Source organism: Cyphellophora europaea (assembly GCF_000365145.1).
Source record: "Cyphellophora europaea CBS 101466 unplaced genomic scaffold supercont1.3, whole genome shotgun sequence".
Taxonomy (NCBI): domain Eukaryota; kingdom Fungi; phylum Ascomycota; class Eurotiomycetes; order Chaetothyriales; family Cyphellophoraceae; genus Cyphellophora; species Cyphellophora europaea.
Window position 1 is genome coordinate 575,031 of NW_008481809.1, and position 27,969 is coordinate 602,999.

The 27,969-nt window shown below is 52.4% G+C and overlaps 8 protein-coding genes across 8 annotated transcripts; 4 read left to right on the forward strand and 4 right to left on the reverse strand.

The window, feature by feature from the left end:
* Nucleotides 1-181: 181 nt before the first annotated feature.
* Nucleotides 182-884, reverse strand: HMPREF1541_03109 (uncharacterized protein; the record flags this gene model as incomplete). The annotated part of the gene is made up of 4 exons (XM_008717461.1): nt 182-475; nt 523-680; nt 728-815; nt 864-884. The coding sequence occupies 4 exons, from the start codon at nt 882-884 to the stop codon at nt 182-184; spliced, it is 561 nt and encodes a 186-aa protein (XP_008715683.1).
* A 584-nt stretch (nt 885-1,468) lies between these two features.
* On the reverse strand, nt 1,469-4,268 carry HMPREF1541_03110 (chitin synthase 3; the record flags this gene model as incomplete). The annotated part of the gene is made up of 3 exons (XM_008717462.1): nt 1,469-1,606; nt 1,654-4,161; nt 4,215-4,268. The coding sequence occupies 3 exons, from the start codon at nt 4,266-4,268 to the stop codon at nt 1,469-1,471; spliced, it is 2,700 nt and encodes an 899-aa protein (XP_008715684.1).
* Nucleotides 4,269-6,403: 2,135 nt separating this feature from the next.
* HMPREF1541_03111 (uncharacterized protein) lies at nt 6,404-7,729 on the forward strand (the record flags this gene model as incomplete). The annotated part of the gene is made up of 2 exons (XM_008717463.1): nt 6,404-6,422; nt 6,453-7,729. The coding sequence occupies 2 exons, from the start codon at nt 6,404-6,406 to the stop codon at nt 7,727-7,729; spliced, it is 1,296 nt and encodes a 431-aa protein (XP_008715685.1).
* Nucleotides 7,730-8,014: 285 nt separating this feature from the next.
* Nucleotides 8,015-9,547, forward strand: HMPREF1541_03112 (uncharacterized protein; the record flags this gene model as incomplete). Its single annotated transcript, XM_008717464.1, has 1 exon — nt 8,015-9,547. The coding sequence occupies one exon, from the start codon at nt 8,015-8,017 to the stop codon at nt 9,545-9,547; it is 1,533 nt and encodes a 510-aa protein (XP_008715686.1).
* Nucleotides 9,548-9,823: 276 nt separating this feature from the next.
* Nucleotides 9,824-11,347, forward strand: HMPREF1541_03113 (uncharacterized protein; the record flags this gene model as incomplete). The annotated part of the gene is made up of 1 exon (XM_008717465.1): nt 9,824-11,347. The coding sequence occupies one exon, from the start codon at nt 9,824-9,826 to the stop codon at nt 11,345-11,347; it is 1,524 nt and encodes a 507-aa protein (XP_008715687.1).
* Nucleotides 11,348-11,461: 114 nt separating this feature from the next.
* On the reverse strand, nt 11,462-12,998 carry HMPREF1541_03114 (uncharacterized protein; the record flags this gene model as incomplete). Its single annotated transcript, XM_008717466.1, has 2 exons — nt 11,462-12,613; nt 12,660-12,998. The coding sequence occupies 2 exons, from the start codon at nt 12,996-12,998 to the stop codon at nt 11,462-11,464; spliced, it is 1,491 nt and encodes a 496-aa protein (XP_008715688.1).
* Nucleotides 12,999-17,984: 4,986 nt separating this feature from the next.
* Nucleotides 17,985-19,064, forward strand: HMPREF1541_03115 (uncharacterized protein; the record flags this gene model as incomplete). The annotated part of the gene is made up of 1 exon (XM_008717467.1): nt 17,985-19,064. The coding sequence occupies one exon, from the start codon at nt 17,985-17,987 to the stop codon at nt 19,062-19,064; it is 1,080 nt and encodes a 359-aa protein (XP_008715689.1).
* A 1,062-nt stretch (nt 19,065-20,126) lies between these two features.
* On the reverse strand, nt 20,127-21,389 carry HMPREF1541_03116 (uncharacterized protein; the record flags this gene model as incomplete). Its single annotated transcript, XM_008717468.1, has 1 exon — nt 20,127-21,389. One exon carries the CDS (start codon nt 21,387-21,389, stop codon nt 20,127-20,129), a length of 1,263 nt encoding a protein of 420 aa, XP_008715690.1.
* Nucleotides 21,390-27,969: the final 6,580 nt, after the last annotated feature.

Here is a 27,969-nt window from a genome sequence, read left to right on the forward strand (position 1 = left end):
GCTGGCTCTGCCGTCCATATCGCTTCAAATCAGAGGATGCATTCCGGGACGCCTAACATCTCATGACCTCGTATCTATGAAAATCTGTACCGTATGGACATACGACTCGGGACAGAAAGTCAGTGCAGCCCATAAGCTCGGCGAAGTTGCAGCGACCGTAATCATCATGAGACATCACGGACTATGAGTCCTTCTTCAATACGCGGTCGAAAGAGACGCCTTTGACCGAGCCACCACCCATGGCGGTACGGGCGTTCCGCCTGAAGCCTTCACGGTTTGTCCGCAGGTCTTCGGCGGCTTCCTTGTTCAGAGGATCTGATGCGTTGGGCTCGAGGAACAGGAATTGCATGCCCACGATAACGGCGTTCAGGTTCAATACAGGCTTCCAGTCTTCTCTTAGAATGTTGAGACAGACGTTGCCTTCGAGATCGATGTTCGGGTGGTAGATCTTTTGCGTGCACTTGACTTTGGGAGGCTACGCTTGTCAGCGGAGCGCCCTTTGGCTGTTGGTCTGATACTCACGTCGTGCGGGTAGTTGTTGTTCATGACAAATGTGAAGACAAAGCTGCCACCCTTGTACATGCCTTCGTCCGGCTCGATTGTGAGGGTAAAGTTGAGGATATCGTCAGGGTTGGGAAAGCTGGTCTTCATTGTGCTCCCAAGTGCGAGTTCTCCAAGATCTAGGATGCCGTCAGTCAAGCTTCGAATGAACGGCTGAGAGCCATACCTTTCTGCACACGTAGCTGAGCCGCCGTCACCTTCTTCTTCTTTTGTGCCGGGCCTTGCGCCTGCTCATCCTTCTGCTGTTGCTGTTTCTGTTTGAATGTCAGGCTAGGTCAGAGACCGGCGTGCGGGTGGAGTACCATAGACCATATTTTCAGCATCTTGAACGGCGTTGACGGCTATGCCGTAAACCAAACCTATCGATGGACGTAGGACGGTGGATGGATCAAGCCACGCGACAGTGGTGGTGGGGCTAATCAGCCGCGGGCCGAGGGCAGGGAGCAAAGAACTCAGGTTTCAGAAGAGCAAGTCTAAAATAAAGGACGTGGGCGCCTGTATGAGCAGCCTCAAGTGTGTATGCCAAACGCCAAAAGCAAAGCAGTGTAGAGAAAAACGAGAAGGCAGTTGTCGCCCGAGCGGAGGCAAAGGTGAAATCATTGATTCGAGTCAGCGCTAGGCCGCCACTTCCGATAAATGACTCGAATTGAGGCAGGTCCATCGCCGGGAGCTTCCGTCTTTCACGTCTTCTTATGTTGCAAGTAGGATTCAATTCAATTTCGCTTCATTCTAGAGTCATCACGGGGTATTGAAAAGTCCAAATTCCTTGACCGGACGCTAATAGCCCATTGATATTACACAAACGCCCACGAAGACCGAGGCCTCCTCTCAGATACACTTGTGTGCTTTTACTCCCATGTACAACAGTGGCCACGCGACCTTTACCACTGACGGTACGCCTTGCCGCCTATCGTCTAGCGAAGCAGCACAAAAGACCGGTCTTGCCCAAGAACCAACAGCATCCAATGAATCGGACCAAGGAAAGAGCAGCAGTTGTCCAAAGAAGGGCCTGGAAGAAGTTCTGAGTACGCGTGTTGGCTCCAGACTAGAGAAGATTAGCACAGTACTCAGGTGAATGGCGTAATGACTTACTGTGAACCCAAATTGGTCCGCACTCTCGCTAGTGATGGCAACTGCCAATAGGGCGTTGGAGAAGATCCAGGTAGCTACTAAACGAGTGCGGAAGTTCTTGTATGAATCTTCCAAACTCTTTTCGTCCTTTTCCTTGGGTGGATTGTAGGGAGCAAGAGCACGACGAACCGTAGCCTCAAACTGGCTATCGATATCCGCCTGAGGCTTGTCGACTTCCTCGATAACAGCGGTCTTTCCTTTCTCATCCTTTTTGGTCTGAGCGGATGGCAGGGCATCAGCCTTGTCTGAACCCTTGGTACCCCAGGAAACATCATGCCAATTGCTGAAGGCATAGATCATCAAAATGTTGATGAAAGATGGCATCAATAGAAGGTACTGGATGAAGGATGTAAACATGTGCCATGGATCCATGTACATGAACGATGCAACAAAGTAGAGGCCGAACGTTGCAGCAAGAGCAATGATAATGATACCCGGACCGGTGGACGCGAAGAAAGACTTGACGAATTCGTTGGCGCCTTCGTTCACCACAATGTCGGTGCTGTCCGGAGAGGTGAATGCGCGCACCACGAGATACATGGATAGAACGATAATGTAGAGCTGAATGAGGGCGAACACACAGAATGAGATAACGTAGGCGATCTTGGAACCCTTCGGACGATTTCCCAAGGCCAGGATGAACTGCAGGAGTAAGAATCCCAAGTAAAGGTAAATGAGGATCGTGTTGACGATCGGTGTGACCTCGTTGCCGAAGGGGAAAGCTGTGCGATTGTTGTTTGAACTGTTTCCGGGTTGTCCAACCAAATCCATGATGACTTTTGTTGTGAGCCAGAAAGCTGCCAATGAGAACCAGGAGAGTACGACCGAAACAATGTTGTAGACCATCTGGAGATGCAAGAAGAACATGCGGATGATGTTATGGCCAGACTTGTACATCCGCGAAAAATGCATGAGAGAATAGATCGAGGCAGCAAAGGAACCGTTGAGCCAACGACGTCGCTGACCGATGAATTCCGCAGCACCTTCGGGAACATCAGTCTCACCTTTGGAAGCTTTGACATAGGTCAAATGCCATTTGGACCCAGCTTTGGCGACCAATTCGAAACAGAGAATTCGATCCTCGGCCAAAAACATGTTCTTCTTGAAAATGTTCATGCCCTCGATACCTTTCTTGCCCAGGCGAGCGGATAGAGTATGATCACCGTGGAAATACTGTTCCAGGGGTCGTCCCATGATGGCTCGGAAGCGGTAGGCAGAGAAAGCACCAGGCAACACACTGACATAACCGAAGGAACTTTCGAGAGGCTTGTCCAGAATGTTGGAGATCTTGTACTCGAAGTTCTGAGCGGCGACCAAAGGATTCAATAGCTTCCGCCAGCCGGGGCCCAACATGGCGTGTATCTCACCACATGATCCACCCAGATCCTTGTCGTTGTAGAAGGCTTCCCATAGAGCGAGTAGAGACTTGGTGCCGGGCTTGGTACCCGCATCGAGAAGAATGCAGACTTCGGGGTTGAGAATGCGGCCGAAAGCATTGAAAAGCCAGCGATGAGAGTTGATCTTCTTGCTGTTCTTTTGCTTAAGACAGAACATCATCTGGACAGGCGGAAGCGATGTGGTGTCATTATCGTTGGGTCGGATAAGTTGCTGGTTGGCAGTCACTGACAGTTGAGTAGTGTATTCAAAAATGTGCGCAACTGTGTCTTTGCCATCAACGTCCTTCTTCATCACGCCATCCTGGTAACAACCAATTGTCGCCAAAACGTCCAGGACTTCTTTGTCGCAGGGGTCGATACCATCAAAGACTAGACAGACCACGATTTTCTGCCACGCAGGACCGCCCTTGTTCCAAAACTCGGATTTTTTCAGGTTGACAATATCGCGAATGTTCTGCATCACACCGTGTAGGGTGCGGGCAGTCAGAACTCTGTCTTCGTTGTAATAGGTGATCGCAATCAGTAGCTCAGTGTGGCGATTGTACATGGCTGGGCGCAGGTTGTAGCCGTTCTTGAGAGTGAACTCGTCGGGATCACAGGTCGCGGCAGTGTAGCGCATGTGAGTGAATTCCTCGCTGCCGCCTTCAAGATCATTGCGATACTTGGCTTGGATGGCATTCTGGATGGCGGATGGGACTGGATAGTCGATACTCAAGACGCTGCCTTGAACCAGCTTGACTTTGCGGGTGGCATAGCGCTTGATGTTGGTGTTTTGTCTCTGTCTCCAAGCCTCGGTGGAATCTGATCTCTCATAGGGGTTCGGGCCGGTCGCGTAAGGATCAGGTGGATTCGGCAGAGTGCCGGCGCTTGAGTTGTAGCCAGTATCATAGCCAAAGTTGGTGGTTGGCAGTTTGTCACGATCACCACCAACGTAAGACTCGTTCAGGTTGTAAGCATCTTGACCTGGGCTATGCGGTCGGGAATGAGGATCGTCATAGGGATTTTGGTAGGCGCTCTGTTGTAGTAGATGTGCCTGGGCTTCATCATCGGTTCTCCGACGAGGAGGATAGTTCTGATTGAGTCAGCCACTTTGGTTCCTCAAGTTCTGGATCCTTCACTGCTTACCGTCATGTCGGTCATCTGGTGCCCGCCTTGGTAACCACCTTGGTATTGTGCCATTTTGGCGGATGGGATCCGGAAATCAAGCGTTGGCACGACCAGGCACGGCCTTGATTATGTTGGTCTGGAAGTCGTCTTCAGCTGTCTGCGGGCGAAGCGAACGAAAGCGATAGTTGGTCAGCTGAGATTATGCGGAGGGGCCACCAGGGCGAAGAGTGGTGAAAGCGGTGATGGTTGGGCAGACAAAGAATGATCTCAACGATGGCAGAATAGGTAGGAGTCAATGATCTAGGGGGAGGCGGAGAAGTGGACAAGGAATAAAGAGCAACTTGGAGGGATGTTTCAGATGTGGATGCTGGCCGTTTTGACTTGAGTGAGGAGGCAATGGAAGAGACTTTTTTGGAGAGGCTGCGCCTTCCATTGCCTGCGTCTCCTGAAACTGGACTCCAGTTGAACAGACGACAGGGGATGCGCCCACCAATAGCCTGGCCCAAGCGCTGTTCTAGCCGCTAGGCATAGCCATAACCTGCTTTTTGCACTGACGATTGCTCCAATGCTCCCGTGCTCCTGCCGATCGCAGACCAAGCAACACCATTCCTGCCAGTTGCTGCGGTGTGGTCTCGGTTAAACCAGTCTTTTTGATAACGTTGTGGCTGCATATCGTTTCTACATGGTCTACTATCATCATCGAATGTTTCCCCGCCCATCTAGACTCAGCTGAAAGATCTGCCGGTCCGAGTGCATTCAACACATGTGGCTTCGGGTTCTTGTGGCGTAGCCTTCAGCGGTAGGGGCGAGCCGGGTGGAGTTGCTTAAAGCTGCTAAGCTCCCCGCAAAACTCTCTTCGAAACCCCTGTTAATGGACATCTCTGCCGTTGACACGTCCAAACAAAAGTGCCATCATTTGCAGCAGAAGAGAGATATAGTACTGGTCTGCTGCAATTCACAGCAGTTGCGATTGTGACCGGGCCGAAATCGCACAAGGAACATGAAGCTACGACTCAAGACATGGATCCGGTCAAGCGCTGAGAATAGCAACTCATGCGTGGACATTTGTGGCTGCGCCCGCACGCAAACAATTACAGTGGCTCCAGGCCTGCTGTTTTCGGCCCTGCCGTCGCCTGATTGTTCGCTGCGAACAGAAAACCTCTAATACCACCATCTCTTCCTCAGCCTTGCTGGGTGCCGCACACGCTGATTCTACTGTCCCCGTGGCTTAAACAAGAAACCTCTGACGTATCATCTCACCTATCGCTTGGAATGGATCATGTGCTCTGACTCAGATCTACTGTCTCCTCTTCATGCCCTGGGCTCTACAAAGACTCGAGTGTTGCTTCTGCTCCAGTATCGTCATAGCCTGAAAGCCTGTAAACGATCATGTGGAAGGTGCATCATGAATTATTGGCCCGGGGCCGGCGCCCTTTACTGCGCTCGGCACCGGTAGCGTGCGGCACAGGTCTCACCACAATAATCCAACGCTCTTGGTCTTCGTAGCGAGCCGCATAAGCACCATGTATGCGTGATTGAATGCTCCAAGCGTGGTACGCTCAATGGACGCATCTTCATACAGTGATTGGCACGCCGCACTTTCGATGCGAGCGAACCATGCCACGATCGAGAGATTTTCCAAGGGATGCGCTTATGATGGTTCAGGACTAGTGCAAGCCTCCCGCCCCAAGGCACAGGCCCGTGATTCGTCCAAGTCATCAAACACATCCATCTCCACTTAAGGTCGCCCTTTGCAATCTCCCGGGTTCAAGCTCGGGATCCGTCGTTTCTCTCTCCTCCACATCTCAAAGACGCGTCCATCCTGCACCACCACCACTACAGCGCTGTCCCTCGCTGATCGTCGCTCTCTATTACCTCCCTGGCCACCGTCTTCAACCTCTCGAGACCGGATTCATCGACAACTACCATTCCCTTCTGCAACCACCCGTTAGGCCCTGCGCCTTGTACCACATTCTTTGTTCTGTTTTCAACTCACGCTCGTTACTCCCCAACTTCGATTCTCCCATCCTTGTCTTTGTCTCTTGTCAGTCCGAGCTAGACCTTGGGCTGGTGCTCTGGAAGCAGAACGACTATACCACTCTTCCGACATTTGAGACGGTGAATCCCGTATTGTGACTGGGTTGCTTGTTGGGACAGGTGCCCGACCCAAGAGATCCGGCTCAAGAATAACCCCAGATACGGCCGTCATGGCGCCCGACACGACAGGTGAGTGATATCCATGTCGAAGCAATACAGGTCCTGACAATGAGACAGCCAACACTCGCAACTTCAATCTCTTCAGACGATGCGTCCAATGTCCTCCAGAAAGTCCCGCTTGTCCACCAACTTGCCCTACCGGCGAAGGCTGCCGATTGATTTCATACTCATGCGATGCCTGCGCCCACACAATCTGTGCAAAGGATGTTTTGCCTGGGCAGTTGAACGAGTCAAACTCCAGTAGCTCTAAAGCTCCCATCGCCGGAGGTGTTGTAGGTGCTATTGCTGGACTTGTCATCATCGGCCTTCTCGTCTGGTGGTTCTGGCTTCGACCAAAGCGGAAAGCTGCACAAAGTTGGCAGAACGAGAAACGTTCGACAATGCGCTCCGCCCATCAGCAATCCGTCCACTCTCGCCGTTCCGTGGCTTCAACCGTTCTTTCTCGAGCCTCAAACGTCATTCAGATTGCGTACATCCCAGGCGTCACTGTCAGATCACCACCACAGTCGCCAGGCCTTGTTCCTCCAGTGCCATCTCTACCCGGAAGTTCCCCTAACGCCAACAACGAACCAGAACAACACTTTTTCATGCCCAGCGATCTCCGTGCTTCCACCTGGTCCGATGCTTCCTCCGTCAACAACAGAATCAGCCTTTCACCAAGTCTGGCACGAACAACCTATTATGGCAACGAAGCGGAAGACGTACCACCTGTACCTGCCCAACATGCATTCCGTGCTCAAGCTGCCATGGTCAGTGTCAAGTCCGCCAACAATACCCCTGCCTTGTCTGGAAAGTCTCCCGCCGTTCAGCAAGGCTCAAAGATGGGTAACAGCTCCATTGTTGCTAAGACTATGACTGCTCGACCTATCGAAATCAAGAAGCAGGGCTCCAATCCTCGAGTACCTACACTCGGCAATCTAGCCAAAGAAAACTCCAAGTCCACGTCGGTTAGTGCGTCAGAGAAAAGCGTTCCGGTCTTTTTCGATGAGAAAGAGATTGTATCTCCTGTGGTGAGCGAGAAGGAAGTCGTCTCACCTGACGACCCTTTCTCCATCAAACCCAAGCCATCTTTTGCGACCATGAATAGTCAGCGCTCTTCGTCAGTGAGCGGCATCTCAAGAATATTGCCAATTGACGGTCCATTAGCTAGCGGCAATACTCATCGTCACAGCAAAAGCGAAGGATTGAATGCTATGATTGAGCAAGCATTGAGGGATGCTGCTGGTTCCACGATGAAGAGGCCAGAGCTGAAGAAGCAGGACTCGAGTCCTTTTTCAGATGTGCATGAAATTGATGGAAAGGAAAGCACTCCATGATATGATGGACCTGTGATATGAGCGACTTTATGGAGGATGGGACATTCTTTCTAGACCGGATTTCACATGGATATCAAACTTCTGTATGCAGATTTAGCAACTACGACTTCCATAGAAAGCAGTTCAAGCGATGTCTGGCTCGAAATGCGGGACTACCTTAATTGATGCCAAGACTCGACGCGTCGCGTGTACTTTTGCACGCGTCGGAACTGCACTACCACTTGTCATCACTCTTTTGTAGCACGACTATTCACCTGTATGGTCACTTCACTAATGGGTCTCAACATGAACTCGTCATCTCCTGCAGGATCGCCTGTCAAGGAGGACATTGAACTGCCAGATGCCGGTCTTCCTGACGCCGCACCCAATGGTGATGCTAAAGTCGCCCTCGAGGATCTCTTCGACCAAGAGGACTCCGATAATGAATTTCCCACGTCAAGCGCCATGCCATCATCCCCTCCAACACAAACGCCTCCCGCTTCAGCGCCCTCCGCGCCAGCTGCTGCTCAATCGGAGTCATACTCAGATCCCAACATCATGAGGCAGTTCTACGACCGTCTATTTCCCTTCCGAACCTTGTTCCACTGGCTGAATCATTCCCCGAAGCCTGGACCTGACTTTGGCAACCGCGAGTTCGCCTTCACTTTGTCTAACGATGCCTACCTACGATACCAGTCCTATCTCACACACGATTTGCTCAAGAAAGACATCCTTCGCTTGAACCCATCGCGTTTCGAGATTGGCCCAGTGTACACTACAAATCCAAGAGACAGAAAGACTTTGAGAAAAAGCTCCATGTTCAAGCCACTGAGCAAAGAGATTGTTTTCGATATCGATCTAACGGATTACGACGACATTCGAAGCTGCTGTACCAAAGCAAACATCTGTGGCAGGTGCTGGTCCTTTGCAACTATGGCTATCAGGGTTGTCGACGTCGCTCTACGTGACGATTTCGGGTTTGAGCATATCATGTGGGTCTACTCGGGACGGAGAGGTGTACACGCCTGGATCAGCGACAAAGAAGCACGAGAATTGGACGACGAGAAACGAAAAGCAATCACTGGGTATTTCGAAGTGCTCAAAGGTGGTGTGCAGGGCGGTAAACGTGTCAATCTTCGACGACCACTCCATCCGCACATCGTCCGTAGTCTCGAAATCCTCAAACCTCACTTCCAGCAAGTGCTCGCCGATCAGGAACCTTTCCAGTCAGATGCAGGGCAGGAACGACTACTTCAACTGCTTCCCGACAAGGCGTTGAACGATGCTCTTCGCAAGAAATGGGCCAGCAGTCCAGACCGTTTGAGTGCTCGGAAGTGGGCGGATATTGACGCCCTCGCTGCAACTGGTATAAGCAAAACTCTGGACACCAAGGCGCTCAGGGAGGCTAAGCAGGATATTCTTCTGGAATACACCTATCCACGGTTGGATGTGGAGGTCGGAAAGAAGCGCAATCACTTGCTCAAGAGTCCTTTTGTTGTCCATCCAGGCACAGGTCGTGTCTGTGTACCCATCACCGCTTCCGGAGACATGAGCCAGGCAGAAGAGTTCGATCCTCTGACTGTACCAAAGGTCACTGAGCTGCTCAATGAAGTCGATGCGTACGGTAAAGTCAATGGTGAGGTCCAAGTGGGTGACTCCAACCTCGTGCCTGACGGAGTTTCTGTGCGGCAAACACCAGATTGGGAGAAGACCAGGCTCAAGCCGTATGTGGAGGCTTTCGACGCTTTCGTACGCTCACTCATGAAGAGTGAGACGGTTCGTGTCAAGAGAGAACGTGATGAGGACGGTCATACTGGTGCTGATGGGATGGAATTTTAGGCCTCCAAAATTTGTTCATCCCTGGACCTGGGAACGCTTCAAACTTTTGACGACAATGGTTGTCGAGGCTGACCAGCGTATCTCCTTTCTGTGATGATCTCAGCTGAAGCGTCACGTCTACGCAACAGCGCCGGGCCGCCTGAACCTTAACGTTGATACACTCGAAGTATAACACACCTTCGTGGACTCTTTCAGGCGGCCTTGATGTGCTACACTTGAAGTATAACATCCGTTCGTGGACCACGAATTCGGTGTCATCACTTGTCTGATTCAACCATGGCGCACGAATTGTTGTTCATTCGAATACTTCTGGTTGTCGGGAGTATTCTGGTTCCCCTTGCAGTGGTACGTTTCCGTAAGGGTCTACGCAATTTACCGGGACCGTTCTGGGCGAGCATTCTCCCAATATATCGTCTCAACAAGCAATGGAAAAGACAAGCTCACCAAGAAGACATTGATCAGCACCGAAGATATGGAGAGATCGTGCGAGTTGGACCGAAGCATGTCTCCATTTCTAGCCCTGAGGATGTCGCAACTGTGTACAGCATCAATGGCAAGTTTCAAAAGAGCGACTACTATATCACGATGGACGTCAAGACGCCTTCAGGATTACGACAAACCATGGTGTCCTCTCGAGACGACGTTCATCACCGTACATTGAAACGACCCATTGCCAACGCATTCAGCATGACCACAATGGTTGAGCTCGAGCCGCAGGTCGACAAATGTATCAGAATTCTGGAAGACAAGTTTGACGCAAGACTTGATCAAGATATCGATTTGGGTGATTGGATGCAATTCTTCGCCTTCGATGTCATAACAACTATCACCTTCTCAGACCGAATGGGCTTCCTCGATGAAGGTCGTGATGTCAATGGTGTTCTGGATGCCTTAGAGACACGTTTCAGGTATGGTTCCTTCGTCGGTCAGTATCCTCCTCTTCATTCGCTTCTGCTCGGCAACCGCATTGGAAGCTATTTGGTCAGCTTTTTGCCCTCCATCGCCAACGCTGCCAACAATCAATCCATGGTCGCCTTTGCTGGAAGACAGCTAGAACGGTACAAGAGCCAAGACACCGTTCACAAGGAATACAAAGATCTGCTTGATCGCTTCAAGAAAAGCAAGGATGGCGTTCAAGTCATGACCGACACTGATCTACTCATACATGCAACCACCAACATCAGCGCAGGCGCAGACACGACAGGATCTGCGCTCAAGGCTGCGTTCTGGTATCTGTATCAAAATCCCGCTGCGCGGAAGCGACTCGTCGCCGAAATCGACGCATACTATGCAAAGGGCGCCATGTCCGACCCAATCACATACGCCGAGAGTTTGGAAATGCCCTACTGGCAAGCCTGCCTCAAGGAAACCCTCCGCATGCATCCCGCAGGTGGCATCATGCTCGAACGCGTCGTCCCTGAAGGGGGAGTGACGTTGTCCGGAACCTTCCTGCCCGCTGGCACCATCGTTGGCGCCAACCCATGGACGCTGGCTCGAGAAATGTCAGTCTTTGGTGAGGATGCGGATGCATTTCGCCCAGAGAGGTGGTTGGACAGCGGCCCGGAACAATTGCGGCGGATGGAGCGGCATTCATTGATATGGGGAGGCGGATCAAGGACTTGTATTGGCAAGAATATTGCTTTGTTGGAGGTCAACAAGCTGGTTCCACAGCTTCTGCGGAGGTATGAAGTCAACATTGTTCATCCGGAGCGGTATCGGGTTGAGTCCATGCTGGTTGCAAAGCAGTTTGGACTGTTCTGTCAATTGAGCAGGAGAAAGACTGGTGTGGTGGAGGCGTGATCTGCACAGTGCTTCTGAGATTGGTGTGAATTCTTGCTATAGCTCTCGACGTCTATCGACGTGAATTGCATTAAAAGTTGCCAGCATTAGCCTCGTGTCGCGAATGCTTACTCTTTAACCCCCCACGACACTCACATCTCCTTTCTCGGGCGGCGTCACGGTCCCCCCACTGCCTCCCGCCCTATGTTCCATCGAGATGCTCGCTCGAGCCTCCTTCGCCGTGACGCCATGAGTGATGCCATTCTCTTCGACGGTGAAGTTGGACCATTCGCCAATCAGCTCGTCATGGAACTGGTCCAAATCCACGCCCAATTCCTCCACCTCATCGCTGACACGCAAGCCCAGGAAGGGCGTGTGCTTGAGCCCCATGAGCATGATGACCGAGCACACGAAGCTGTAGCTGAGGATGGCGGCGATCTCGGCGAGCTGTTTGGCAACCTGCACGCCATTGCCGTCCACGGCGCCAGATGCGAGAGTGGGGATGCCGTCGAGGGCGGAGATGGAGGAGGTGGCGAAGATTCCTGTCAGGAAAGCCCCGCATGCGCCTCCGATGCCGTGGAGCTTGAATACCTCGAGGCCGTCGTCGATGCCGAGCCAGTTATGCATGCCATCCAGCGAGCTGCAGGCGCCGGCGGTGAGCACGCCGATCGCGGCGGCGTACCAAACCGTGACGAAACCAGCAGCGGGAGTGATGCCAACGAGGCCGGCAATAATACCCTCACAGGCAACGATGACGCTGAACTTGCGGTTGTTCTTGAAGTAGCCGATGAGACTGTAGCTGATGCAACCGGTAGAAGCGGCGACTTGGGTGTTGAAGATGGCGGCCATGGAGCGCAGGGAGGCATTGATGGCGCTTCCACCGTTGAAACCAAACCAGCCGAACCAGATGAGACACGTCCCAAGAAAGGTAATGGTAACGTTGTGTGGCTTATTGAGGTGTTTCTCGCCAGCTTTGCTGCGCTTGCCGAGGACGAGGGCATACGCGAGACCTGCGGCGCCCGAAGACATGTGAACTGGGCCACCACCAGCGAAGTCCAGGGCACCAAAGGTAAAGAGCCAGCCGTTTGCGTTCCAGGTCCAGTACGCGATGGGGCAATAGCAGACGGTCGCCCAGCAGAAGCCGAAGATGATGGAAGGGATGATACGTCCACGCTCGAAGGCGCCGCCAACTACGATCATGACCGCACAGGCGCAGAACATAAGTTCGTAGAAGCAGAAGACGATTTCGGGGATCAGAGCGGAACCCCACGAAGGAGCGGCCATGACCTGTAGGGTGTCAGTGTGGGCTGGTTGATGGCTGAGGCATACGTACATTCTTCATGCCGAACTCAGAGAAATCGCCAATGAAGGAACTGCCGGTGCGCGAAAACGCGAGGGTATACCCCCAAAAGATCCATTGGAAGGTGATGACCGACACGACGGTGAGAGACTGGAAGATCATAGAGAGGGCACTCTTGCGCTGGCACATGCCACCGTAGAGCATGCCGATGCCGGGGATGATGAGGAAGACGAGGCATCCCATAATGACTTGGAAGACATAATGGAACTCGAGACCTGTGTATGGGAGGTTCACGTTGGTTTCCACGGGGTCACCGCCCCGGGCCATGGAGGAGTTGAACTCCGGTAACGTCTGATCTGGGGCTACCGACATGTTGGTGGTGTTCGTCGAGATGTGGAAGGATGGTCAGGGTAGGATGCGAGCCATGTGCTAGCTTTGTACCCGGGGCGTCCCCAACGTGGGAAACAGCCACCATCCAAGTACCCCTTTGAGTAGCTGCGCGAACCGAACATAGGGGCTAGACTAGCCATATTACGAGCACCGGTTGCTGCTCGCAGTCGCTGCGATTCGGTCGTGCGCCTGGCCCTTATCTGTGGTGGGTTGGGAGATGCGGGTGAGAGGAATGGGAACGAAAACGGTGGGCCAATCGTAATCGACGGCGGTCAGATAGAAGCAAGATAAAGCTTTCGCTTGATGAGCTTCCCCTGCCTTGTTTCCCCCTAGCGTAGCCTTGGCAAGTGCTTCCCCTATCTAAGGTTTCTGGAGTTCAAGGTAGTCTCGGTGTGCCCATCGCATGATTATCTACATTTACGCGAATTCATGACCTGGCGGGCGCAAATCAACAGGGCCGGTCTTCGATACACGTGGGTGGTTGCTACAGATCTAGCAAGGGAGCCAATCGGCGTGGAACGCAGACTCAATCTCGCAGATATCGTGTTCTTTGCAACTCAATACTGTGACAAATGCGTTCGCACGGAATTTGCTAGGCTCGAACTTGCAGCGTGCGGTGCTGTCGGTTGGGACTCTATCTCCTCGATGCTTTGAAAGTGTATGTTCGGTTGTGGACTTTCTAGGCTGTGGTGAGCGCAGGAGGACCGTGCTTGTGAGAAAGGCGCTTGACATCTCAGGTGGATCATGAGGGCCTCCGCATGTATCCACTGAGCCATGGATTAGGTAGAGAGACGATCGGTATTGGTAGAAAGGCTTCTTTGCGAGCTTGTTTCTGTCCGAACTCCATTCTTCCCTCCAACGCTGTCCCTCCTCATCGCTCGGTGGCCTCCCGTCAAGCAATGGTGTGGTCCCATGGCTATGAGCGAACCCAGCACATTGTCTGTTGTCCAGTATCGCGAAGTGGTACCTTGATTCATCTTGCCAAGCGTGCGTTCGTGTTCGCAGCCCGCCTATCGCACGGCCAGCCTCGAGGTTGATCATCGAAAAGCTCTTTGCCTTTATACATGCCTTCTCGGCCTGATCTCACGACGGTCTCTCCATGACAGGTATCTTGCACCAAGGCCAAGCCACCCGTCCTGCAGTATTCCCACCCCTCTTGTTCAGACTGTCCATACGAGTGGATTTCATGGGATACCGTTCGGGCAGCAGAGCCGTCGGCGCTCCAAAGCTTGACTTCAAACAGAATCCGCCAGTATACGTGTCGGATCGCAAGGTCTGGTGGTAGGACAGTTATCATTCAGGTAATATTCGGAAAGGCTGATGGAACTCGCGTTTGACCTCGCATAGGAGACAGTCTGACGGACTGAATCGGCATGAAGTGAAAAATGGTCGTCTTGGCTGACAGTTCCTACCTGAGCAGGGCATGAAGTAAGGCAAGTAGGTATTGAAAGAAGCCTCCAGCCTCCACGAACGAAAGGCTCGGCTGGTCGGTTGTTGGCGACTGGTGAATGGTGACCTGCACCCTGGATCAACAGCCTTGCGGCTTCAGTCTTGGCACGTCCGCAGCCACATAAGCTGCGCCTTGAATTTTCGACTTCCTCTGCACTTCTTCACCTTTCGTACATTCTCAGCGACACCGTGAAAAACGCATCGTCACTGAAAATGAACAGCCAGGTGCCTTTCCCCCGTGGAGGAGGTCCGCCTCCAAAACCCGCTGTTTCCTATGTTTCCCCCTGTTTTTCCTGTTTTTCCCGTTCAGCAGAGTATTGAGAACTCCTCATACCTGCAGCTGCAGCAGCAGCCAGTGGTAGCGCGTTCGGGAAAGCCTGAGACTTCACAGTCACTGGTCATGAGAAGCCAAACCCCGAGCGCAGCGCAGGCACAGTTGATTTCGTCGATGCCGCAGCAGACGTTAGCGAGTGCCCCATCACAGACTACCCAATCTATGATGATGCAGCAGCTTAATGTTCCAGCGCAGGCTTACTACGGTTATTTCATGACCACGCCGCAGATGCCGCAGATGGGTCCAGTCGGTGTGCAAGTTCAGTCTCCACATACGAATGTGTTGCGGCAGCAGGCTCCAAGCGCAGCGGAGGCCAATTTCTATATGAGTTTGACTGTAGTACAGCTCCAATGATACCAAATTAACTCGTGGCAACAGCCAAACCTTATGCAGCGCGGACAAACTTGCAGCCGTCGATGTCGTCGTCACAGCCAGGTCAGGCCAACCCACAGCTTCAACCTAACAACTGAACGTCTGGGGCCAACCGATCCAGAATGCCGCACAGCCTCAGTTTCCGCAGGCGGCTTTCCCACACCAGCTAGCTCAATCACCTGCGCAGCCTCAGAACATGGTACCGGCGCCAGATCCAGCACAACAACAGCCACCGTACAAGATCCTGAAACGTGTAGAGACGGGCCGTTAGAAAGGTGTCATGATCGTGCGGCGCCACTCCCCATATCCTAAAAGCTCACCACGAGCGGCGCCGGCGCAGCCTCCAGTCCCTATAAGGCTTTACGTACCCAAATGGCAGAAGCTGGCCGGGATGGCTGGCATGCAAGAGACTGCACCCAGGTCGAACGAGTTCGTTGAAGTTTCGGGAATCTCTCAAGGCCCTGACCAGCCATCTAGTGTGACTCAGAATGAGACCCAGTGTTCTGTACTGCAGTGATTGCAGCCTGCACCACTGCATACGACTCTGGAACCGCGTGCTTCCGCTGAAGGAATGGCCGCCAGCGACGATGACGCCAGCTTCAAGGTTCGTGAGCAGCTGCTCATTCTCCTTCCGGTTAAGGACAAGCTTTTGTTGAATTAGCGTTAGCCATTGGAAGTGGGAAGGAGCGAGATGAGGGCAAGTTCTGTGGTGGCTAGAACGAAGGGCTCCTGCGTGGTCTTGGCACTCTCGACGTGGGACAGCAGACTTGATGTAGTACCTACTTAATGCCAATCATGGATACATGAGTTGGCCGCTACAAATCTTTGCCGAGCACTCACTCCTGTCCGCGGACCAAACAACGCTCGTGTAGCCCCGAGTATTCAACTTGGCGTTGCTCTTGACCTTCACGCCGGGTCTTCCAGGCCAGATGTCACCACTCTCTTGTGAAAAATGTGCCCATTCAGGCCGCAGGCATGACTGAAAGCCTAGGATTCCTGGCGGGATTTACCGATTCCGACCTGCTGGCTTGTAGGGGGATATTTTGTGGTCTCCGATCTTCGGAGGGCAGAGCTCGGGCGTTGCGATTGAGGCCATTGGCCCTCTGTGGACTTGGGAGACCTGCCCAAGGCTTGGCCCCTGGCTAGACAGCCTTGCGGTATCTGTCTTGGCAACTGCGGCGGTCATCTTGAATACAAACTTCAAATCTTCAACATGCCCTGCAAGATTTCCATTTCCCATCCATTCTCGGCGAGAGAATGAGTGGATTTCGGATGGGCATTGTGGAAAGGTTTGTGCCAGTACAAAATTCTTTCGAACTATGCCCGCATCGACTTACCGGACGAATTGCTCAAGGGCACGGTCGAAGGGCTAGCCGGATCGTGAGCGTGGAGTGTCTGCATACCTGAAGAGAGGCTTGAGTTTATCAGGGCGATGCAGTGTGCAAGGACCGACGGTAGACACGGGCAGGTAATGGACGACCCCAATCTACGGTTACTGGAAGGGAAAGATCGAGGCTGGAGCTCCTGCCAAGGTTGCAAGTTACTTGGTGCTCACGCGTTTGGGTTACGTCACGCGTTGGGACCGATAAATTTCCCAGGCATCTTCTCTCCTCATTTTTCTCTCCCTCAAGCATGCAACGATGAATTCGTCGAAAGCGAAAGCCAATGCGAATGCATCTGCACGCTTTGTTGACTCGTTGAGTCCTGTCAATCGTTTTGATCCTGTTGAGCCAGTCGATCCAGTTGATCCGGGGACTTCAGCTGACCCTGTTGCCCCGGGTGCTCCTGACGATTCTGTTGATCCTGTCGACCCAGTTGATCGCTATGTCTCTGTTGGTGATGACATCTCCCCAGATTCTGAGTTGGTCCAATCCTTTCTGGATGAAGCCACTGAGAAGCTACCGGATCTGATGTCCCAACTGAAGGCCAATGCTATCGATCTGTCAGAGGTAAAAGCAGAAGGCACTAGACTCAAAGAAGTGACTACCAAAGGTGCAGCACTTTTCGAGAAGACAGAAGCTTGCCGCGCTACCATAGAAGCTAATGCGCCCAGTTATGCTGACCTGGAGCTGCTTGGATTCAACCCAGAGAATCTTGATCTCAGAGCCGGTGCCACGACTGACGAGGTCGAGGCTAGCGCATTGGGGTTGATATGTGATTATCTGACAAGTAAACCCAGGCGCCTCGCCATGGTTCAGAATCTCGGATTGAATTTGAACTGGAAATGCGAACAGGCCTTGGATAATACTGCCTCTACATACAAGGAACTCTGTAAAGAGTACAGCGGCTTGAACCCCCAGCTCCAGTCACTCTCAAGAGAGCTGACAGAAGTGCGGAGTGCCGTTGCTAACGTCCAGATAGCTCAAGGGGAATTCCAATCTACTGGGCCCCAATTGAAAGTTATTGAAAAGTCTGTCACCCACTTGGAAACGTTGTCCGAGTCTGCGAAATCTCTAAAGAGGGATCTGTTCAATGCACCTAGCAAGAAGCACTCCTACAAAGAGGCTGCGCAAAAACTCTAGACTGAGCGGGCCAGTGCTTTTGCTGAAGTCGAACGACTGCGGCGCGCACAAACCGCGGAGCAATCCTGGAAGCTAGCCGTGCAAGATCTGCAGACGGAACGAGACAATGCCCTTCTTGAAGTCGAACGGTTCCGAGAAAAGCTTGCAACATCCGAACTGTCCGATGATCTGCGAGCAGAAGATCGCGCTAGGAGCGAAGTCAGAAGTCTTGAGGATCAAGTCGAGGCTGAGCGGCGTCGTACGCTGAGGGCAAATCGCTCTCTTGAACGAGCTCGCCAGGACTTGAACGATATGCGTCAGGATCTGGATAACGAACAGAAGAAGTTCGAGCGAGAACGCAACAGGCGTGAACAGCTGCGCACAGACCTCCAAAGCGAGACTGCGCGAGCCGAGTCCGCTGAACAGAAGCTCAGAAAGCGCAGTCAAGGCTCAGAAGGCCTTGGCATGATTTCGCCCACTGCTAACAGACCACAAGTGACGTGGAATGAAGCTAGGGAAGATCTCGTGCGCAAGATGACTTCTGACCACGCAGAAGGCTTGCAGCGCCAGGAGATAGTCTTGAAGTCCCAATTCCAACGAGACCTCCAGACAAAGGAGGCAGAGTGGGAAGCAGGCAAGCAGGCGGCTCTAAGGCAGCTTCAGTCGAGTCATGAAGGTCTTCTGAGAACTCGAGCAGCGCAGTGGCGTAGCGCCGAAGAACCGGCTGAGCCGCGCCCGCAGTCCCCAGGCAGTACTCGCCCCGGCCAAGGTGCTGCAAAGACGGGACCGCGGAATCATACCCCTGCCCCGAGAAAGACTGATGCCTCCGCACTGAGGAGGTCTGATCCTCCTGAGCACTCGGATGCACAGCCTGAAGACGAGACAGGTGGCATTGACTTCACCGGAGAGGCGTCGCTCCCGAGAAAATTCGGCAAAGCCCGAGTCTTGATTGAGAAGTGCTACTTAGCCTGGGATGTAACTCCTGCTGAGAAGCACAGCCTCATTGAGTCCTTCGAGGGCCTTTTCAGCAAGGGTAAAGATCTTGCCGCCGTGTCCAAGTCTATTGACAAGTACTGTGACCGAGCCACGAAGCAGGACGGTCCGTCGGTATGTCTGAGAGCCTCCTTGGTCGGCCTTAAAGCTGGCAAGGTAGGCACAGCCATCACGAACCTGAACTGCCCGCGATGTAGCGCTTACGGGAAGATGAAGGAGACTTGCTTCTTCGCAAGGTATGCACCTGGCATATCTGGTGATCAGCCCAGTCCTGACATGGTCAAACTAGACGATCGACCGGTGCGCTGGGTCATCAAGAAACGCAAGATGCGTCGCAACGATCCCGACGAGGAGAGCTGGCAGGTTACGCTCGATTCAGGTCAGCAGCATATGATCTAGAAAGATCTAAGCTCCTGACCGTTCGAGCGACTATCGCACAGTGTTCGCATCGGCTGCATCGCGGTGGCCCCTTGAGATCTTTCCGATCTTTCCGGATCAAGTTCCCGAGTCCCATCCCTCAATGAAGCGTCAGACTTGCGCTGCACCAGGCGCGGCGGTTGTGAAGACCGGATCTGCTTCTTAGTTTGACATGTGTAGGTCTAGCCATCTAGTAGATAAGGTAGTTTCCAAGTAGAAAATGAAGATTCTCCCGCTGAAGGTCTCACATTGTGTCTCCGTGACGTGCTGTACCTATCGAGGATACTGAACCTGTGCCGCCGCGATGCGTCAGCGTAGCTCAAACCCTCGGCTTCAGCTTCTCGATTCGCCTAAGACACTTCCACGATACGTGGCCGACATAGACAAACGCAAGCAAGCTAAGTGGGAAGGCGAATTTCATTCCTCCATTTTTTGATGCCTAACACAATAACGCCATGCACCATATCCAAACTGCCCACGCCCTCCACATCTCACCTCTCGGCCCTTCTCAACACAACAATCTACGAACCTGCCAAAGACTCCTATCTCCTCCTCGACACCCTCTCCTCCCCCACGGAGCGCGCCTTCCTGCGCTCCCGCTTCTCACCCCTCTCCCCCCCCCCTCGTCACCGAACTCGCCCAAGTATCCCCAACCATCACTGCCAGCAGAAAAAACATGATTGGCACAACAAATGTAACGGATTCGTCGAATGAGCCAGGCAGCGCTTCGGATCACTATCTGGATCAGTAGGGCGGGAACTCGTAATGATTCAGATCGAGCAATGTGAGCGCAATTCACTTTGCAAGTCCTCGGTTGCCTAGCAACTCGTTTTAGCAGAACCATATCGAAAGCTTTCTGTCAAAAGCTAGCCGACATCAGGCGCGCAGCTTGCTAAAAGCTTTCAGCAACTTTTCCCGTTGCACAAGTTCCTGCAGATGCCGGAAACTTTTCTCGGCCCCGGAAAGCTGATCGTGCGCCATCCGAATGTCTTGAGACAACTGCCTAGGGACTGCAGCGATAGCTTTCGTGCGTTCGAAGCGCGATTACGCATCCATGAGATTCTCCGGCTGGAATTGCGACATGCGGATGCTCCGCGCGCTGTCTTCCATGCGCTGGACATACAGGAGATCCGATCTGTCGACGTTGTTGCCCAGGCTACTCCCTGCATGGGTACAGTTAAGTCCCCCATCCCAGGCGTAACTACTGAGTAACAGCGAAGCAACGATTTCGTCAAGGCCGATATTCTCAACCCGCACTGTTCTGAAGACTTGATATGTCGAATCTTCGATATCATACACATAGTCTCCGAAGCAGTACTGAACAGTTGCCAGATACAGGCCAAAAATCGGGCTTTCGTTGGCCATCTGGAAGCGGTGATCGCCTCCTCGTTTGGCTGTGTTCCTACCGAGGCCAACATAGACCAAACATCGGAGCAGATGCTCTTCAAAGCGTCGATGTTCGTCAGGGGAACCTTTGAGCTGGTCTCTCAACTGCTTCAGATGAAATTGGAGCTTGTCGAGCCATTCAATGGTCTTCTCGAGCGAATTTCGTGCCGCCGCGGTTGTATCGCCAAAGCGCCTTTCACAAGCATGATCAAGTCGCAGTTTGGCAGCGTCGGGCCACGATTCATCGATAGCGGTAGCGATCTCAAGCGATTCAGGATCATCAAAATCACAGTACTTACGCATAGTCTCAAGGACCCTGATCATCTGATTGAAAGTGAGGCCCTTGCCCACATGAGTGATAGTCGATGGGTTAGCTTGGGTGCTGAGCATTGGGTTCACACGCGAGACATACGCCGCATAGACTCCCTGGACTTTAGGAGTCTTGGTATATTTCTCGACCCTCTCACGGAAGCCGGGCTCCTGCATTCGTCTAGGTAAGTCACCACGGATGAAGCACGGCAGCACCTTAGGACACACAGAGGAGAGATAAAACAGGGTTCTAGATTGCGCACCAAGACCAATGTCTTTCACAAGCCTTTTCCAGCTTGGATGAGAATTGTCGAGGGCTGCATCGTCACCACTATTGGCAACATTGGCCTTTCGCTTTTTTGTCGGCGCGACAGCTGAACTTTCAGCGCTCCCACGATCCAGAGCGATGGTTTTCAGGAAGATCATGATGCCGATCACTCCAGCAGCTTCGTAGAATTGCCACAGGCTCTTCTGACGAGGCGTCCATAGGGGATCAAAGCTAGCATGGTTTGTGGACTTACCTGAACTAGGTGTCGGTGAAGATATAATCGAATTCAGTTGAAATCTGCAATCAGCAAGCCCATTTTTGATGGATTCGAGTTCGTCATCCATTGCAAATGAGCTTAAAGAAGATGTGAGATGGGATCAGATGTGGAAAAGATCAGTTTTCGCTGTGTGCGTGTGCAAATTTGGTGTGGGAAGGCCCGAGCTCGTACCTTCTGGTCTTCAACGCACATGACCCCTCCCAAGGCGCATCATTGGCTTCCTCGGAGGGCGTCTTCGCTTGCACACCACCTCCTCATACGTGCCATGTCTTTTTTGTCTGTTTATATCGGGAAATACGAGATGGCGTTGAAACCATTGATCCCCTTTGACTGCATTGGAACGTCTGCTAGGTGCAGGCAGCAGGCGTGTCAGACGCGCCAGCCAGTCTCGGCTGAAGAGGGTGGCTTGCCCTCGAAGCTGCCGCGACTAGTCTCAACGTGTAAAGGAGATTCGTATTGTCGAAGGAGAGTCTCATGGGCATGTTAGGCATACCTGTGCAATGGTCTCAATGTTAGGCTCGCATCCAATCCTACCATTTCGAAGCCGTGACAGCGCACTCACCGAAGGAAAAGGGAGTCTCTGGTCAAACACGAGAAATAGATAGGATTATGTGCAGTAGTCACATCATTCGCTTCCGTTTCGACCATCGGTCTAAGGTATCTGAAGGCGTTCTGGGTCACCGAGTGTCTTTTCAGCTTCTGCTCTCATCTAAAGTGCTTTAATCTCCACTCCTAGTCAGAAACCTCGCTCTTCCCAGTTTTTAGTCGCCCATACGATAGTTTTTCGCCCTGCCCACGTCGCATTCCAACTCTAAACTCCATAGGAAATGAGAGCATGCTCTGTCAATTTCAAAGAAGGACCGTGAAAGGTGACCTGGAGGTTGCCAGGGTATTTGTTGAGCTGATTTTGAGAGGACTCGTGGATGGCTGGTGGATACGGGTTGAGAATCATTGTTGGTTTGTCGCATCTCCGACATTTGACAGCCTGAGGTTGGCGAGCTATTCGTCAAACGCTGGTCGGCTGAGGCTGTGCATGGTTTTCTGCTCTCTCTTGGAAACATTGATGCTGTGGTGGCTTCCACTTCGTCGCTTTTGAGGCAAATCTGTCTGGTGCGGTCGCAGCTCTGCAGCCACACTTAGGCTTGACACAGGGTCGAAGAGAGAGCTGTGATGTGACCATGCTCGTCAGCGTTGAGGTGGAATAGACGTTAGCGGAAAGCTTAGGAGAGCAGCGGACAGTAGGACTTTCGGGTCGTCGAGATGTCAACAGGCAGAACTCAAAGTCTGTCGATGGCTAGAAGCACCAGTCCAGAGAGATTTCGGAAGATAATGCATTGATCTCTAGGAAGTAGGTAAGTAAGCCCAGCAATCGCTTAAGCTAATGTTGCGGCTCGTCCCGACGCGTTGCCGATCCCTGAAGCACAACTCCAGGTGACTGTGACCGCGCTGGCCCGTAGCAACACAAACCATATGTTACGCGTTACGGTTTAATTTTATGATCCGCGGGAAACCTGCGGCGCCTACCTCGCTTGATAACTCATCAAAAGTCTCGGACCCGTCCAAAAAAGATCTTTCCTCTATCGGCAAAACGTCTTGCCCTCGCCTGCCCCGCCAGTTCCGTATGCTTCATGTCCGCAAAGTCGTCCACATCCTTCACCAGCCGTCGTCATTCCGCCAGGTTCGATGTCAATATCATAATGCTTTCTCGGCAAGCGCTGTCAGCAATGTTACTGGCCCAAATGTCAAAAACCGCTTACTGCCTGGCTCTCGCTTCAGCCAACATTTTCAAAGTCTTCGACACCCCTGATTTCTACTACCAGAACTCGTCTGCGGCATGCTTCATCCATTCGATTATAAGGGCAGCTCGTCACTCTGCTGCCATCCGCTATTGTAGATCTGGTCTCCACCAGACCACCGCCCCTAGAATACCTACACTGTTGCCGCCACTGCTACAGCGAATATTCCGGTTCTCTCCATAACCCTTCCCGAATTCCTCTGCTGCGTCACTACTGAGCCCCACGACTCCCACAGCTTCCGTCGCTACCCTCCTCTACAAGTCAATGCGTCACGTCACTCTCTTCTCCACATAGCCGCCATCAGCACCCATATCACCGCCACCATGGCACTCATAAAGTCTAACAAAGGTACATGATCTACACCGTGACCATCGGAACTGGTCAAGCATTTTTGCTACAGTCTCAAGTCGAAACCCTCAGCACCCTCGCCGCCGCCAACGCCCCATCCATCACCCTTCTCTCCGACGACAGGTCCCGCTCGCTTTTCCATCACTCAGATAGTGCGCCTCATTGTCGTCTTCTCCAGACTGCCGACCTACATCAAACAGCCTCCACCGCCGCCGCCGGCAAGTCCCCCTCCATTCGAGGACAATCGTCATAAGCAGGCCTTGGTGCCCCCAGGCCCGCGCCTCGCTTGGGCTGCAACGCAAACATGTGCATTTGTTCCACATCTTCCCCGGCCAGTGGCTCACACCATTATGCCACCATTTCCCAAAGAGCGACCATGCTTCATCGCGCCGCCGTCCTGCCTTGCCCCACCGTCCTCTCTCGCGCCACCGTCTTCATCGCGCTGCTATGCTCTATAGCGCTACTGTGATGCACTGCGCCATGATCGTCCCCAGCAATGCCGTCCATGGCTGTCACCACCAGGCTCTACTGCCACCGCTCGACACCTAGCCATGATGAACCTTTTCCTAATATGTCGCCGCTATTTGCTATATCGCCACTGGCCCCCACGTCGCTCGATACCACACTCCACAGTCTCGAAACCCCCCTCTCATCTCTCTTTGCCACCACTCTCACCACTGAGCTCTACGCTACGATCATCGTCGATCTTACGGAGCCCTCACCCCTCTTACGAGAAGCTTCTGCGCGGTGGTCCTTCGCCGCACCACCGCCCCCGTCCCGTTCCGTAGCAACGCGGTCCTGTTCTTCGGTGCATGCTCTAGTTGTTGTTGCAAGATCCGGCAACTTGTTGTGTTCCCGTTTGCACCCACTGTTGCCTGGTCTTCCCAGGCTCCGGCCTGTGCTGCGCTGATCCGACTATGCCCTGCTGTCCATATGGCTGCTCTACGCAACTGCCATAGCTCGATCAACCTCATGCTCGGCTGGCCGCCCTCTATGCCTCACCGAACCTCACGCAGCCGCGCAGTATCACGCCGTCCATGATATAGCCCTACCGCGGCCCAGAAGTCTTTCCATTAGCTACATGCCTTAGGCTCAAAGCTTCAAGACTACCTCCCTCTCTCCGCACTCGACAGACATAACGTTTCCTCCAATCGCTCTGGCAAGTAGATTGCCACGTCTGACTCCTGCTGTTGGCCTACGAGGGCATGATCTGTTCTCATCTCCCCATGTCGCTAACGGCGTCCTCTAGATGCCACCGCAGTTGACGACCGCCTACTTCGATCATAGTCGCGCCATCCCCTCGCTCGCCGCCGCCGGTATAGACCTCTCCACTCTTGTCCTCATACCGCCATTCGCAGTTGACACGCTGTTCCTGTCAACCAGCCTTGCTTCCCATACACGTGACGATCTTGCATCTGCATCGCACGAGGCGCGACATCAAGTTGAGAAGAACGTCGAATACACTTTTACAGCGATGACGAGGAGGCAGTAAACGAGGTAGTCGTTGTTGGCGCCCCTGCGCCTACATCTATTCATCCCATCGCCGCAGTTCTCTTCATCTTGCGGTTGCCCTAGCTCCTAATACGACTGTCCCAGCGTCACTGTCGCTATTATGCAGACCATATTCCTATCCTCACCTTATGCTGTCCACCTGCAAGCGAGTTCCCGGCTCGACTCCTGCATGGAGAGGCTGTCGTTGAGAGACTTCGCTTTTCCGCCTCCCTTCCTTGTGTTCTGAAAGAGTAGGCAAGTCCAGCTAATAGTACAGATTCGCCTAACGCTTGTTCTTCTCTTGATTTCGCTGCTGCCCCAGCCTTGCCACAGCCGCGACGTGTCCTCAACGGCCATTTCCCAGACAGCACGTACCATGCCAAAGCTCTGACACCTGTCCTTAGCGTTGCAGCACGCCGACGAGTCAGTTGACTGTTTCAGATGGGTTTTCCAGAGCTGACACGTCTAGTCCAGCAAGCCACGAGCACTTTCGCATGTTCCTCTAGCCTTTACTTATCATGAGTCGGTGCCAGCTGCCCACAGACGCCTAATTCTGTGTCATTCATCTCCAGCTACGATGCTTGATCGGCCTCTGAACTCATCATTGCTTCCAACGGGCACGCTGCATCTTCGACATGGGTGCCAGCCTTGCTCAACTGTTCTTACCGCCTCCATGCGGTTGTCGGGCACAACCTAAATGTTTGCATACAGCATTCCACTGATAAGTAGACGTTAAGAGGCACCCACGCTGGTAGCTACTTCGCCGTCATTCTGTCATAGACTCTGAAGCAATTCTCAGTCGCTTATGCTGCCCATTCGCGAGTCTGGTACCTATCTGGTGCTACAGTAAAACCCAGCATACACTGCAACCGACAACGATGTCGCTCCTACGATCCCACCCAGTGGTCGGCACCGGGTGACTTTGCTTGCTTACGCATCGTACCTAGCATGCGATAGGATCATGCAACAATGCCTCGTCTTCGTTGCTTCGACTGCCACGTGGTGCCACGTGCTTCATCGTCGGTCTGAGCACGCCGAGGAGCTTTCTTCTGGACCACAAGGCTGCGGGATTGGTGTCACAATCATTATATGAGTCATTTTGGGCTTTGATCGACGCTCTCCCGCTGCCTACTGGGCTATGACAAAGAGTTGAGAGTTTCAAGTGTCGCCCTGGAGAGCTAGGTGTTATGAACCGCTCCGAACGTCGGGTCCAAACTGGGTTTAGCAGCTGGGTGAATAGTATCAGGGTCAAGGCTAGGCCAAAGTAAACGTAGGAACTAATAGTAGCAGTTGTACTACCAATGTATAGAGCGAATCAATATACAAAGTTGACTACGAGAGTCCTACCTAGTGTCGGGACAGGTTGTCCCTCTATATAGTCCTGTAAAGATATGTAATGCTAGGTCCTGCTATGTCTGCTGTGCCTGCCGGGGCCCCAGTAGACCCATCATACCCGTCGGACCCAGCGCCTGGGTCACGTGACGTACACCTTCCCTTGGGGTCGGCTAACCTTCCCCTATGTCTTTAGGCTGGGTGTTACCGGTGGCCTGTAGGTCGCGCTGTGGCCTGGGTTGTAATAGTGGCCTGGGTCGTAACACTTTCCCCCTCCCAGTCTGTTGTGTCCTTATATATATAAGGTTAGTGTCCGCCCGTTTTGTTCTCTGTCCTTTATAGCTCACTATGTCTAGTGACCGTGCCACTAAACGTAGCAAGACCTCGTCCAAATGTTGCAAAACTGCTGCTTTAAAAATCAGAGCTCTTGGTTTCAAGCTGTTAGAAATGGGCTATTGCACCCCTTGTTAGAACTTGAACTCACCATGCTTTATTCTTAAAGGTTACAAGTGGTGTTCTACCTGTGAGCATCAGGACAACTGTTGATGTGATGGGAAATTCTTGGAGCTGGAGTTCAATACCCTTGAGGCTAAAAAATGTGAAGCAAAGGAAGAGGCGCAAGCGAAGCGCGCTGAAGTGGGCCGTCTGGCCGCTGCTGCTGCTTAGGTGTACGCTGAACTGGCGAAGGCCCAGTAGGAAGAAATTGACTTGCAGTCCCGGATTGATAGGTACACTAAGAGCCAGTTAAGGATGCTCCGTCAGGAGCTATCCCTCCTTGATAAGCTTAACAGTCTGCCCGCTAATTTGGTAGTGGGTTTTGACGATCAGGTGTTGCCTTGGGGGGACCCCCTGATGTTTATGTTCCCCGATTTCTTCGGGCCTGGTGTTGGTCCCTTGGAGATAGGTGATGTTGGTGGTACTTCTGGATCTGTGTGATAGTGAGTCTCCCTTGGGGTTCCTAGGTGTTGTTGTTATATTGACTATTTTTCTAGTGTACTAAATAGTATGGGATGTTATTGATGAATTTATGGCCTATAACTTTATTGATGTCTTTCTTGTTATATTGTGTCTCCTGCGATTCTTTGTTGATATTGATTATCTTCTTTATTGGCTACTGCTTTCCTGAGGCTGGTTCTAGTAAGGAAGCATAGAATATATTGTGAATCCTTATTTCTTTTAAGAGTTCCAGTTTAAAGGTGACTGGTCTGTATTTCTTCTTGACTCTAAACAGTCTGAGCTTGGTGTAATCCAGTTTAGAGCTTGGTTATTGTGTTTTTATGTTTTTTTGTAGAAGATAAACTATCTCCCCCTCTAAGAAGACTAGTCCCCCAGTTCTCTTTTTGTTAGTATATTTTATTGTTTTATCTTGAATTTGTTGTAAGTTGTCCTGTAATAGTTAGTGTATTGTTTATAAGTGTGTTACTGATATTTTTGCTTTTTCTACCACTGGCTTTATACCTAGTTTGTGGTTGTGAAGTCTTAGGTGTTTTCTATAGTTTGCGTAATAAGGGGAGATCCCTGTTACTCCTGCTGAGTTGTTATATATAAATTGTGCTGTTGGTAGTAGTTTGACCTATTGTTACGGATCACGTCCGCAACCTGACCGAGGCCAGTGGCCGCAGGGACGCTAGGGCCCAAGGGGGAAGGTTACCCGGAGGAGGACTGGACCCCACGGAAAGC